Here is a 14,536-nt window from a genome sequence, read left to right on the forward strand (position 1 = left end):
CATAGGTCAGTAAATATTGCAGTCTTTAAGAACACAACTTTCCATTGAAGGTAGCCAACACTGAAGGTAGACTGACTGTACCTCTTCCTGTGTTCCATTTACTATTTTTTAACAATCATGCTAACAAGGCTGAGAATAACTACAGAGTCATGATTGCCCATTTCAAAGTATTTCTGACGTTCTCCAGTAGAAGTGGGTGTTCCTTCACATGACTAATCGGTTGTTGAACTTCAGTGCCTCAGTACTCACACAGTTTCTGTTCATCTGTGGAATTGTATTTCCATAAGAACTATATTCTATGTCCCACCATAATTTTTTTTTTTTTTTCAGTAGAAGAACTGTGTATTTTCAGTAGAAGAACTGTATTTTAAAAACCCGTTCAAGTAATACTGCAATATCCAAATGTTAATTTCATATGCCCTGCATGCATAAACCAAGCAGCTTGAAGAGCCTCAAACATGTATGAAATAATATAACCCAGATTAATTCAGAAATAATTTAACAGAACGCCTTTTGCTTTATCATTTACAGACATTGAACCATATTGTATTGTTTTTTCCTGCACAGAACTCTTGACTGAAAACAGTGGGAGTTCTGGACAAAGATGAAAGGGAGAATATGTACTGTGAGCTATTTGTTTTCTACACATCTAATAATATCTTTGGAGAAAGACATTCTGTGTACAGAACAATTTAAAACTGGCTGTATTTTTATATTTTTTTGCTCTAAGGTTTAAGATTCATACATACCATAATGGTAGGACTCACAGTTGTTATCTCATTTTATTTTATTTTATTTTATTTATTTATTTTTTTAAATAACACAGCTGGTATTTCCATTTTTACTCTGAGGCAGATTTTGCCATCCTTACATCTTAGTTTCATTAGAGCTCCCATTCATTTTAGTTGTGGAATGCTCTACAGAATGAATTACAGTGAGAAAGTCTGGTTGCTCAGTTGTGCAACATCAGATTTAAAATAGAATAAACAGAGAAAAAAAAAAAAAAAAAGCTGACTTCTTTTCCCAGAAAAGTGATGTGTGTACTGTAGAAGCCTAGTTAAGAAGGTAAAATCAAGTTCATGCAACATCCACTAGGACAAAGAAGCAGCACTAACTGCTGTTTGTCTTTCTGAGTCCTTAATTTGTGCTCTTTGATGTACATACCTATTCCCCACAGATGTCAACATGTGGGCTTCTGCTCGCAGCATTGATCTGACTTCATATTCACTGTGGTTTGGGTGGTTCTGAGAAACGTTAACGGGGACTCATGATCCTAAGTCACTCATTCACATACATGCTTTTTCAATGCAGTGGTCAAAAGATTATGCAGCTTGAATATTTACATAGAGGCCTTTAATTTGATTTCTCATACAACATGTCTTCTGGAAATGGTCACTGTTGCTGCAGAAGCCTTTGCCCCAGTGTTACTAATTTTCCATTTTCAAGAATAAACCTACTTGATGCTGTGGCCATAGTCCAAGAAAGCAATGATATACAGAATTTCGATGTCTCTTTGGGGTGTTCTGACAATAAAAGAACAGCATACAGTATGATTGTGTAAGAGCCATAACAGCCAGTTCCTTTGAGACTCTGGATCTACTATGCTATCCAAATCCATTATGCTGTTGTGGCAGCTAAAACATGACCACATGTTCAAGAACTTCAGACCCCATATGGGATGTTGACCTTGTAGGGAAGTGAATGACTGGAGAGCGCTGGTGCAAACAACATTTTACTCTAAAACCCTAAGGCAGTTCATCAATGAACACAAACCATTTGTACCACAGCCCTTTCCCTCTGACCCTTTGTCCAAGATGGCTTTGGCAGCATCCCTGCCGACCTTGGAAAGTGGACACCCAGGGCTCCTTTCAGCACTGGTACAAAGCTCCCAAAACCACCTTGTCTGATGGATGTGTAATAATACTTATAACATGCCCTCCAACTGCAGCTTTCCTTCCCATGTCTTGCGAAGGCACAAAGGCTAAAATGGCTGGAGGGCGGCTTCTGCCTTTCCCCTGCACATGGCTGGCATCGCACTGAGCCTCGTACCCCGCGTGAGGTGTGCAACGGCCCCCTTGCCTGGGGTTTTAGTGCCAATGCCATGCTGCTGGGAGGCCATTTCACTGCAGGGAGGGCCACCAGTGCCCTCCAGCCTCGTAAGGCTGCAGACACCGGGGCAGGGAGGGAGCAGGAGACGGCCGCCATGCAGGGACGCCCTCAGCGGGCAGCCCCCAGCCTACGCGCGGGAGCTCTGCCGCCGCCATCTTGAGAGCGGGCAGGAGAGCCCTCGCTGCGGTTTAGAGGGGAGGAACAACGAGAGTAAAGAAACAGGACTGCCTTCGGGAACAATAGCAAACATAGAAGATATAAAGTCATGTTAAAAAATAATATATATAATATATATATGTATATGAGAAGATGAATATATATATATATGAGAAGAGTCTTCTGTCGGCCTCGTTTAAGGGAAGAGGAGCCTTGCCCTCACTCAAAATGGCCCCCGCCCCCTCCTTCCTTCCCCCCGCCCCCCGCCGTCACACCGCCCTCTCTCCCCCTCCGCCTTCCCCGGTGCCCGCCCCAGGCCCCGCCCCCTCCCCCCGCCAGGCCCCGCCCCTCGCCGAGCTCCTCCGCGCGCGCGCCGCGGCCCGTGGGAGAGGCGGCGGACCCGCGGCCGGCTGCGGCAGCGCGATGGCGGCGCGGCGGGAGGCGGCGGCGGCCCCGGTCCCGGCGGTGGCGGTGCCCGGCTCCGGTTCCCGCTCCCCGTCTCGTCACGGCAGCGTCCGGGCGGCGGCGTGGTGGGGCGCCGCGCTGCGCCTCGCCCTGGCCGTGCTGCTCCACGCGGCGCAGGCCGAGAAGGAAGGTGAGCTCCCCTCTGCCCTTCCTCCTCCTCCTCCTCCTCCTCCTTCTCCTCTGGCGGCCGTTGGGCTGCGGGAGCCCCCCGGGGTTCTGCCTCCTTCCCTCCCCTCCTTTATTTCCTCCGGGGGTGGAGGCGAGCGGCCCGAGCTGCCCTTTAAACGCGGCGAGGGGCGGACAAAAAAGGCTGGCTCGCCCGCGGCAGGCTTCCAGCGGGGACCGAGCCAGGGCGAGCAGGCGGCGGGGGGGGGGGGGGGGGGGGGTTAAGGCACCCTCCCGGCTCAGCGAGGGGCGAAAAGCAAAATAAAGCCCCGAGCTGGGCGGCAGAGCGCTTCCCGTGGCGGGGCGGCCGGCTCCCGAGGTGCAGACTCATGGTGCGCTGCGGATGGGATGGGTTGAGCCAGGGTTCGCTCCGCGAGCGAGCCTGGGGGAAGGAGAGGGCGAAACAGGATGGTAACGAGGCAGAGCTGGAAGGGCACGGGGCAGGAGCTGGCGAGGGGGCTCTGACAGTGCCTCCGGACCGGACCGGGGGGGATCCTAACAATGCCAGGTACCAGCACAAACACAGATCAGAACCCTTCCCTAAAGAACGTCTCAATGCAAGTAATTCCTCAGTGACATCTTGTTCTGCAAATACAATGATGCCAGTCTTAAAAACGATCGGTTTTGGCTCACGGCTGCTCCATTTCACTGTTCTCAGAGAATTCAACGTGTATAAAACAGTGTAAAAAAGGTTCAGTGTCCGTAGAGCAACAGGAATTTGTAAGTCTGTCGGTTCACTCTGTAGTGTCTCGTGGTGCTAGAATAGCTCGAATGCAGGTGCTTCGGAAATGTGTGTTTTTAACTCTGATTTGGACGGCATCCCTTCACGTGTAATAGCTTATATGAGTATACAAGATTCATCGGAGATGTCATATGCCAATATCGTGGGATTGATTCATGCGCTGGAAGTTGGGACAGCTAGAGCCATGGCATGGCTTTGTTGGTTTGTGGAGGAGGCACTGCTTTTTCTCTATGGACTTCTTTGGCGTTCCTGGATAAACTAAGGCAGCTCTGGTTCACAGAGTTTCAGAAGATATGATTGAAGCCCTTCATGAAAATGGAAGATTTTGTACTGATCCCATTCCCTTGTGTTAATACAGCTCATTATTTAAAATGTATTCCTTGTATGTAGAGACTCCTAAGGAGTATGTTTAAGCTTACAAATAAGTCTTTGTTGGGTGTCCTGGATTTCTGCTGTTTTTTTAAATTCATCTTTCATGGATTCCCTAGAACAATTCATTGATGACCTGCATTTGTGGATGATACCTTTAAAAAATATGGTCTCCAGTGTTTTCTTGGGTTCAGTGCCCATGTGTAGCCCTGGGAAGAAGAAGAAGAAAAAACAAAGAAGCAGTGGATTTTTAAAGTAAGACTCTTCAAATGATGGCTTGTGAGATCCAGTCCCACTGATCTGAACTACAATCTAAGTGCCATTCTGCAAGGGGCAGTGATTGAGCACAGAAGAGGAAGGACCAGTCTGGACAGTAGGTAGGAACTCAAGATGAAGTGGTAGTTCGGAGGAAGGGAGGGGAGGGCATTTCAGCCTCTGTTGTTTGGCACCTCGGCTTCTACCAGGTTGTGTCAAGTTAAACATAGTAAGACACTGTTTAAAAAAAAAAAGCAAACAGGAAGTAAGAAAATAGGAATATCCTTTCTATCCCGCAAACGTGGATGTACGTGTTTCACTACAGCTGCAGGAAGGAAACTGTGGAGAGGAGGTGGAACCGAGGCTGTGTGTTCTTGTTCCCGTCCTATTTCTGCAGTGCTCAGGTGAAGGTGACTGTAGGAAGACTCGGTGCAGTACGATTCCAGAGAAGATGCTGCAGGGGAAAAAAAAAAAGATAAGAGCAGGTGCTCAGGTGGATGACAGACCTGAGAGAATAATAAATCGGAATATCACAAAAACAGAGTGAAAAATGAAGGTGGAGAAAACTTTTTTCTACTGTGCATGTGTATGAGGAGAAGCTGGGGGAAGGACAGAGCCGACGCACAGAAGAGTGATGCTTTTGCTTCATGTGCCTCTGGAGTAGGAGCAGCAAGCCGTTCTTTGTGGAGCCGTCACAAGTAAGAAGAATAATGATGCTGGTGTATTTCAGATCGAGGTGGCTGCTTCTCGTCCCCAATCCTAGTTAAAGAGTTTGGGAGTAAAAATGGAAAATAAACAGCTTTGCCATTTGTCTAACAGCAAACAGCAAAACTCAAATCCTTTGTGTATACAAGCTGTAAATCAAACTTGTGAGTAAAAAGTGATGTTGCTGTATGCTCTCTCTGTGTTAGTGAAATAGAGCTTGTTGAAAGTACATGAAAAAAACATGAGAGCAGAGAAAACTGAGAAAACTGGATGTAGACTGGCCAAAAAATATAAGCATCAATTTCAGACTAAATACTGATGTGTGACTTCTTTTTTTTCTTTGTCTAGCTGGGTCCTTAGTGACCCTGTATTACGGAGGGATGAGTAAGACTGAGAGGAAAGTTGTACATTTTTTTGTTTTGGTTCTGTCACTTGGGAAATCTGTGAACCTGTAGCAGAAGAATGACACGACAGGAAGAAAGTTGTGCTTTCAGTCTCAGAGCTGCCTGCTATCTGGGAGGAGCAAAAATATAACTTAAGAGTCTCTTTTGCAAATACATATGACTTTCAGGCTTTTTGTAGGCTCATCCTTTTCTGGTGTAATTACAACATACTGTGTTGTCACATGGATTGAGGACAACTTTCAGTTTTTATATATGAGCATGTGGTTTTTGTTTTAGTTGTTTTTTTTTGAGGGGTGTCAAAATATCCTTCTGGGCCTCAGGTTGAAGGAAGCCATAGTAATGCCATAAGCCCAGGGTCAGTACTGTGTTTTGAAGACAAGTGTTTGGCACAAGCATGCTTTAAAACTTGGGAATTGTTTTGTGCTTGTTCCTTTGTTCCTATTCAGAGTGTAACTTCCTAAAAAAAATCTTCATCGTATACAACAGCAACTTTTGAGAATTTTGCTGCTTTTTATTTGGAGAGCTGACTGAAAGCCCTTTGAACCTATTTTGATACTTCTGTTGCATACCCTACAGTTTGAGCACAAATGTGATACAAGATGGATATTTAGGCTAGGTTCAATCCCTCGCTGTAATTTTTGAATTCATATCTTAGTGCTGCATCTGGGAAAAACTTCTACTTCTGCATCCAAGTTTTGATACCAGCTAAATCAGTGAAAATAATGAATATTATTTTTTCTAGAGCTTGACATATTTTCTACTAATATCTTCGAAACTAAGGTAGCGACCGAATGTAAATGATTGCTAATATTGGAGATGGAGGAGCTGAAGGGTGTTCTTGTTGTTAGAACAGTGCACTGGGGCGCTGGGCTTCTTCTGCTTCTGTCATTGTGTCTGAACTGGGACAGGTAGCTTTTTCTTTTTCCTTATATCTAAAACTGTAACCTGGGACACCTCATATGAGTGTCAAAAGTAAACTAATGCAGGAAGGTGATGTGGGAGACAGTTTATGTGCTTAAAATAACCTTATAAAAACCTCTTGACGTATTCTGCTTGTTTCTTGCATCCTGCTGTTAGAACTAAAACATCCTACCATTGATCGTAATGCTAATGTTTTGACCCTGACATAGGTGAAATTGTGATCCAGAAAGAATGACCTCAGTCAGCCCGAAAACACTGTAGCAGCTGAAGTAGCATGCTAAATAAAATTGTGTGCGGTGTGAGGAAAGCTCTGTGAGAACAAAAATTGTCCATGCTGTCTCACTGTGCTTTTGCAGCTTAAGTTAGGGAGAGCTGGTCAGGCTGGCGCTGTATCTTTGCTCCCTGAATGATAAGTATTAACCACGTGCTGGCATTGGAAGGTCTCAAACTCATTCGCAGAATCTTTGGGCAAAATTAAATACAAGCAAACATTGTAATGCAGCGGACAGGAAGTCGAGACCCCGTATTTTCCGTGACCTTGTGTGTAATCTTGAAGTAGCTGTTCCTCCCTCCTCTGCATTGCTTTCTCCCCTAGCAGCGTCCAGTTGCATGGTTTGTGCGAGGCAGGCTGCGGTTCCCTCACTCGCAGAGGGAAATGTACCGTGTACTTGGGTAGTGCCCGACATGACGAGGACCCTCCAGACTCTGCAGAAGTCTGTGGGCATTGATGAGGAAGTCTATGGGCACTGATTAGTTCAAAGCTTTTGCTTGTATTTTTTGTGATTGATTGCCAGCGTTGCAATACGAGTTGAGTCATTTGGATACATTTGTGCGTTTTAAAATTGCAGCTGGTTGCGGTAGAGCTTGATCGTTTGCTGCGTATCCCTTTGTTTCACAACCTAGCCACTTCAGCACTGCTTAAGGATAAACATACCATGATTCCCCGGCATGACTGACCAAGTTCACAAGTGGAAAGAGTCCTTCAAACTGTGCTCTGGTAAATCCACTGGGAGTTTGACAGTAAATGGCGGAGGCTGTGGTTCGTGCATACCAGCAGTAAAAGTCCTGTGACTGAAGCACAACCTAGAACCAGTTTGGTTTGTTCCTGTGTTTGTAGGCTTGGCAAGAATAAAAGGCAGTGGAGATGGGTCTTCCTTCTGCTCATAGCCGCTCTCCGGTGTGGCGCCTCCGCAGCGGGAACCCACCTAGGTGTAGGGCCGTCACGGAGTCCCTTCCTCTCCCCCCATTTGAAATGCAGCTTTTGAAGCAGACCTGTGCTCTTTTTGGCGGAGCTGGGCTGTGCAGTGCCTTGGTGGGCCTGCTCTAAGCTACTTTTGGCCAGCAGCCTCTGGAGGTCACACCCAGCCCACCGTGTGTGGTGGCTGCAGGAGGCGAGCGCGCTGGGTGCTCGTCACAGAAGCAACTGGCTCCCTTCATCTGAGGTGCTCACCGCATCAGAGCCTGAGCTACAGGTATTTTACAGATTGTTTTCCTTTTTAAAAAAGTGTTGGTATTTCAACATTTTTGATGACTAAATGCCAAGATGTTGGATGCACGTTTCCTTCTTGCATTGGGTGTTTAGGCCAGATACGGCGGCAGTAACTCCTGCCACAAAATTCCCTTGTTCCATTTTGTGAAGCTTGTAAATTAAAACCGTTATCAAGGAAACCAAAGGAATCGGTGACCATTAGAGTTAAAGAGGAGATATTTATCTTTCTAGATATAAATACAAGTGCAGAATAATCTTGTGTCAGATATGGGTTTGTACAGAGGCAGCTGGTAAAATTTTAAATAGCACTGCAGAAATATAAGTTATTTCTGTTTTCTGAAATGTCTGCATGGAATAATTAGAAACCTACTGACTGTAGCAAAGATGTGATGCGGTATCTGCTTAAAACTCAACATTTTCTGATAAACTGGCTTGGGTAGCTTGTACTCTGGTATATTACATGAACAAATTCAGGTGCCTTTTCTCCCTCCAGCAGTGGAAGTCACGAAGAGCTGAAGGATTGCAATGTGATGCCACTTTCTGAAAAGGAAAAAAAATATATATATACACACACTAGTTTGAGAGTTTCCAGCCAAACTTATATCTGTCATCTCACTGAGACTGTCTTGGGGGCATTTTTAATACCTCTTTCCTCCTGTTGCCTGGCGTACGTAGCAGTAGAGAACTGTCTGAGAACACCTCGAGTTTTCTTATAGTCATTTAACTGGTTTTAAGGACACCAGAATGAAATGTAATGGGAGGAGATATACAGGAAATGAAACTATGTAACTAACAGTTACTTCTGTCTGTGTCCTGTATGAAGTTAGAAATGTTAGTTCAAAGAACTGTTTGGCTGACTATTATAACATGCATAGGGTATTAATTTTACCAATGTATCCATTAGATTTTCTTCATGAAACAGTCTGTCTTCGCAAGGATGCCTTGAGGCTTATCTGTTAGTTTTTTTTTTTTCAATTGAATATCCAGATCTTAGTTGGAGTGTACATATTTGGTGTAATAGAGTGCCGGCAGACTTTTAAAAAGTTATTTAAACTTAAAGACCAAAAATAAAGCCTCACACCTTGGTTTAAGTGTTTTTAAAGTCATTTGAGTCAGGAAGTACAGCTAACAAAGGTGGTAAACAGATTAAATCACCATTTGAGGGAGTGAGAATAAGGGTCAAAGTTATGGCCAAGCATGGTTCTGATGTAAATAATTTGACACGCTTACGTCTGCTGAGCCTACTTATATGCCCCCTGTTCATCAACCTTGCTTTTTAGGTCCACAGATCTGAAGTAGAATGGGTCGTTGCAGAGGAGGGTGGTAGTGAAGAGAAAAATGGCTGAGCAAAGTTGACAAAGAGGAAGTTTTAAAAAAAGGCATGTTAGCTTTTAAAAGCTGAAGGTTCTCTCCTTTCCTTGCAGGCATACTGTGTTGGAAACATCTCAAGGTAGTTTATTTCTCAGTGTGAAATTGGATGGCTTCAGCGTAGTCTGATCTGAATGGCTTATGAAATTCCTTTCTTTTTGTAATAGGTAAGCTGTAGGCTGAAAACTCTGACTCAGACTAAAGATGATAGAAGATGATTGAAATTGAGTAAAGAAATTGGCTGGTTTTCATGGTAGTTGCTTCCACTAGGGGATTTTTGTCACTCATTTGAGATGTTGATGTATATGTTAAGTGGATTTAAAAGCTGGTTATCTGAAGCTTGTAAATAAATATGAAATGAAATAATCCAGCAATACAGAAAGACTTAATTAACGAATCAGTGATCTGCACCAAAATATTCTGCAAACAATTACAGGCAGAATTTGTAGATAATGGTAAACATCAGCCAGGCAACTTGACAAACTGTATGGTGTTTGGTTTTGGCTTATTCTCTGCAGTAGTTTATGCTTGCTCTGCCTTGGAGCATGGCTACAAGGAGTTCCTCCTGGCTCTGTTCTGGGCCCTCTCTTAGTATCTTTGTCACTGTGCTGCAGATGGAGTGTGCTGAGTCTGGGGAGCAGTCGGTGTGCTTGGGCAGGGATATGTTTCAGAGGGACCTAAACAGACGGAGAAATGAGCTGATAGGACCATCACGGAAACCAGCAAGGACAAGTGGAAAGTCCTTCATCTGAGGCAGAATAACCATTTGCAGGGGCTGCAAGCTGGAAATGCTACATACAAGTCAGCAATGTACCCTGGCATCCCAGGGGGGTGTAGCCAGTAGCTGGAACAAAGTGATTGTTCTCCTTTACTTAGCATTTAGTAGCACAGCTAAAACACTGCATCCGCTTTTGCTCCCCTCGACGCACTGGAAGGCTACGAAGGTGACACATGGTCATGCAGAGAGGCTGAGGGGCTGGAAGCTGCATGGCTTGATGGGGCTTTGGAGGGACCCAGGGGCAACTCTTCAATATCAAAGTAGTGGTTCTCAGTAAAAGGGAGCCAGGCTTGAGTTGCATGGTAGGAGGCTGAGGGATAGTGGTCATAAAACAGGGAAGGTTTGGTTTGCGCCAGGATGTGCCGGTGTATGAGTTGAGTAAGAAAGTCACATGGACTCTGTAAAATACCATTGAATCAGAGCTAATGCCATGAAAAGAGAATAGTACAGGTAATCTTATATCCCTTCAGATTCTGGGAAGCCCAAGTTGTGCAGCATTGAACAGGCCTCCAATTTACACGCAACATACTGTGCAGCCCCTGTTCACAGAAAGGGTTATCCCATTTTGGTTGTTTGAGCTATTACAGGACTTCGTTACAAGAAAACAACTCTGTTCATAATTTCTGCTCTGACTCTATTCATAACTTCTACTATCAAACAAAGGGTGTTCACACACTAACTTCTTGTTGCACTTGCAGATCAAGGTGAGGCCACCCAGGTGGCAGAATTGCCTGTACCAGGTGGGGCTGCCACAGGTGCCTCTGCTACATGGAGCTGGCTGAGGTTACCCTGCAGCCAGCGAGTATGCACAGCATGAGCCTGAAGGCAAGCCTGAGAGTGCAGCACAGGCACGGACTTGTTCAGGTCATCTCTAAAATGGATGGCTGATGCCTTGGTGTACAAGGATCAGTACAATCCTCTGTTCTGGTTTGGCATAAAGAAAACATCTTTCAACATAAAGACGGTCAGACACTGAAGCAGATTCCCTAGAAAGGTTGAGGAATCAGTCCTTGGAGGTATTCAAGACCAACCTGTACAAAAGCTTAAGCAACATGGTCCTAATTTCAGCGTTCACCATGCTTTCAACAGGAGGTTGACCTAGATGATCTTAAGGTCCACCTCAACCTCATATGCCATCTCTGTGGTTGGATCTTCCTCACAGCCTTAAAAACTCAGTTGGAAGTCATCGTAACTTTATCACAATTGGTGGGAATATCTCTAAGACAGCAGAATCCTGGATGCTGGTAAAATCAGTGCTGTGGTGGTAGTAATTTATATACAATTTAGACAGAAGCTGAGCTGTAATTGGATCCAGAAAGTTCCACATGTCCCTGCATCACTGAAGGAAATTGATCATAGAACTAAAAAAAAAAAAAAAGACCTCTTAGCCATTCCTTGTTGCAGTGTTCGTGTGTAAAATAGTCTTTTTTTGTCCCCTCGTTTTTATTCTTTCTTTTTTCAAAATTTGTTTCAATGGTAAAATTTATACCACATCTTTCATGTGCAGAACAATGTAGCCATTAGTTCCCCATCTTTGCCAGCTGCTAGTAATATGACAATAAATTGGATTGTGGTTGGCATGTTAATATACAAGAAATGTTAAAGCAATACTTAACAAATGATCTGTGCAGCTTGTGTGTCTGAGGAGATCCTGAGCAGTCTGGTTACTGAGTGTTGCCAGGTCTGGCAGTTCTCTTTGTGCAGCAGAGAGTTCTGGGTCCTGACTGGAATCCATGGCCTTCTCATGTGTTTGCTCTGGTGTTCGCATCCGTGTGTAACTGCAGGCTGGGGAGCCATCGGGGAGATCTGCAGGGCTGCCAGGAGCAGCCATTATCAGGGATGCCCTTGCCCCCAGATCTCCTGCTGCTTAATTTTGTCAGAGGTGGGGGGAAGTATTGGGTCTCTCCTTGCCCTACAAGTTATTGTTCCTAAATGTCATATAGGAGGGAGGGGGTGTGTGGAACTTCCATATTATCATACAGCTGCTCTTATATTTTCATAGGGCTTGTCAGTAGCCTTTCACATAGCTTAACCAGGGCATGACCTGCCCAAATTGCTTTGGCTAAACTGTATCTTCCAAAATAATGAAGAGATGAATAAATCCCTTGTTTTGGGGGAAGCCTGGTTATGTCTGGTGCTGAAGGAGAGGTCATTTTCATTGACAGAGACTGAATCTTCACAGGGGGAGTTGCTCTGCCACTTGGTACCACTGAATATCATTATCGGATGGAGCAGACTGAAACAATTTTCCAGTTATTGAGGAAAATTTTATCAGAGTTCCAGGACTTGATGAGTACCTTGAGTCCTTCCTTTGATTAAACTGAATTTCTCAAGGGAAAGAGACATTAGAATAAGGCACTAAAAATGAAATAGATGTATTTAGCGTGATTTATTTGTTTGGAATGATAAAGCATAATTTAATTTTGCTTTAAAAGTACCTATGTCAGGGGAAAAATTCTAATACTGAAGGGCCATTTAATCAAGCATATTAAGGCTGAGACTTGGTGATAGACGCATCAAAGGAGAAACGAGAGGTATTTTTGAGTGATGATAATTAACCGTTATCTGAGTTAAGGGGCACTTTGGTGATGTGGGGAGTTCTGTGTTATTTGCAGTCTTAGAAGTAGAACTGGATGTGTCTTCAAAAGATGTCGTGCAGCTTAGCCTAGGGGGTTGGAAATATTGGGTGAAATTGTGGTTTGTGTTACGCAGGGTGTCAACCCAGATCTCCATAGAAGTTTCTGAAAAGGCCTGACAGAGGAGATTGTTTATTTACTTATGAGGCGTAATTGCTTCCAAGATGTTTCTTATTAACAGTTTGGGATTTTCACCTCCCCCCCCCAAAGACTGGAGTTCTTCTATTTTGTTTCATTCTTCGTGGTCTGTGTATTATTATCTTCTTTCAGAACTCATTGCAGTTCTTCTCCACCCATTTTTTTCTGGTTTTATCGGGCACTGCAGCCAGCTGTTTCCTGTGGCTCTGTTTCCACACTGCAAGTGGACAGAATGCCTTGCTGAGCAATCAATAGCTGCTGTCAGTGCCACATCATTAGCACTAGAGGTTTAACAGTAAGGCTGCTTCTACCTCTTCTTGACCTTCGATCACTGTATGTATAGGCTTTGCATGGTAGCTGATTAAGCATTATCTTGCTGCTCTTTTCCTTGTCCTCCAGGCTTAATAGCTGTTTCCAGTGGACACTTGGGTAACAATTGCCACATGAGCACAGAGAGGGTGGAGGTAAGGCACTCCTCCCTCCTGATAGTTCTTTCCAGTTGCAGTCTGGTCTTAAACACATTGCAGGTCTTATGCAGCAAAAGGTAAATGAATTTTTTTCCAAGTTCTGTGGTGGTTCTATAACCTCATCCAGTTGTACCCTGATAAATGACTGGGGGGAAAAAAAAGAGAAAGGAGCAGAACTGTGTTGCCCAGTAGGCCACTGTTCCTGTGTGATTTTATCGGTTGAGGTTAATGATACAAAGCATCCTTTGTAGCAGCTCAAGATTCAGAGGTAGGAGCTAAAAACTGATCAGTAGTCATAGAGCATAGCTGTAGCTTTTCTGTGCTTGCATTCCCATTGGCAGCAAGCATTTAGATGTCAGGAGGTATCTGCATGGTGCTGCCTTGTTCAGGGGTTTTGATTTTTTTGGAAACTATTATGAAAATCCCATCCTCCTTCCTCTTTTCTACAGAGAACAATTCTTGATCTCTGTTTAATAAACCTAGGTTGATTAAGGTCATTAATCAGCCTGGATGTCTCTCTTAAGCAGGTCTTTGTGCTGTGTTGGCACGATCCATTTTTTGAGTAAGTGGGCTTCGTAGGTCTGTTCAGTGGCTTAATTTCATGGGAGTGTAAGTTTGGAAGGCTGATGTTAATGGAAGGAATAAACAATTATTGTCAGTTAATGCATTGTTCTCCTGAGGCTGCAGAAGCTATAAACTGTCTGTCACTTGCTGTAAACTAAATATTAAATGCTTTTATGTGCTGTAAAGGTTAGAATTCCAGTAGGTCCAAATTCTATATGCCTACATCAATTTGCAGTGCTATGTGAGTGGTAAAACTTATTGCCACAATTAGAAGTTTCTGTCTAAAATTTGAGAACTAAAATAAAAAAAATCTGATGAAGATTACAGACGGTTTGGAGGATTGCTATTTTTCCCCTTTTTCATTGCAGGCCAGATTATCTTGTTTTTGAAGCTAGCTACAATTAATTTTGTGCCTGTGCAAGCTCAGTTACAACAAATTTGTAGAGTTATAATCTAATTTAACATATTGAAGTTGTAAAACGTTTAAAATCACCATCATTTGAAAGAATAAAAAAGCCATGATCAACTTGTATGGCCCACAGCTAGGAAAAAAAAAAAGTTATTTTCAGATGTTGGGTTTCTATTTAACATTCTTTTCTCCCTCTTAATGATTTGGGAGAAGTTTCCATGAGTATCAGAAGTATTGTTCTCTTTAGTTTAAAATAATGTGATCTAATTTTTATTTTTTTCAGATGAGAGATTTACTTCTCATTTATTTAAAATAAATGTTCTAATGCCCATCTATGAAATTGTTCATTGAAAAAAACAGAATGGGATATTATTTCATACTAAGGAGTATTTTGGA

At 43.7% G+C, this 14,536-nt stretch overlaps 1 protein-coding gene across 1 annotated transcript in view; it reads left to right on the plus strand.

Moving 5' to 3' along the window:
- Positions 1–2,688: 2,688 nt before the first annotated feature.
- TMEM131 (transmembrane protein 131) overlaps positions 2,689–14,536 on the plus strand; it is a 94,680-nt gene continuing 82,832 nt past the window's right edge. Inside the window, exon 1 of the mRNA XM_035334522.1 lies at positions 2,689–2,860. Within this exon, the coding sequence (XP_035190413.1) occupies positions 2,689–2,860 (172 nt within the window). The remainder of the gene's footprint in view (positions 2,861–14,536) is intronic.

The sequence above is a fragment of the Oxyura jamaicensis genome, chromosome 1, assembly GCF_011077185.1.
Source record: "Oxyura jamaicensis isolate SHBP4307 breed ruddy duck chromosome 1, BPBGC_Ojam_1.0, whole genome shotgun sequence".
Lineage (NCBI taxonomy): Eukaryota > Metazoa > Chordata > Aves > Anseriformes > Anatidae > Oxyura > Oxyura jamaicensis.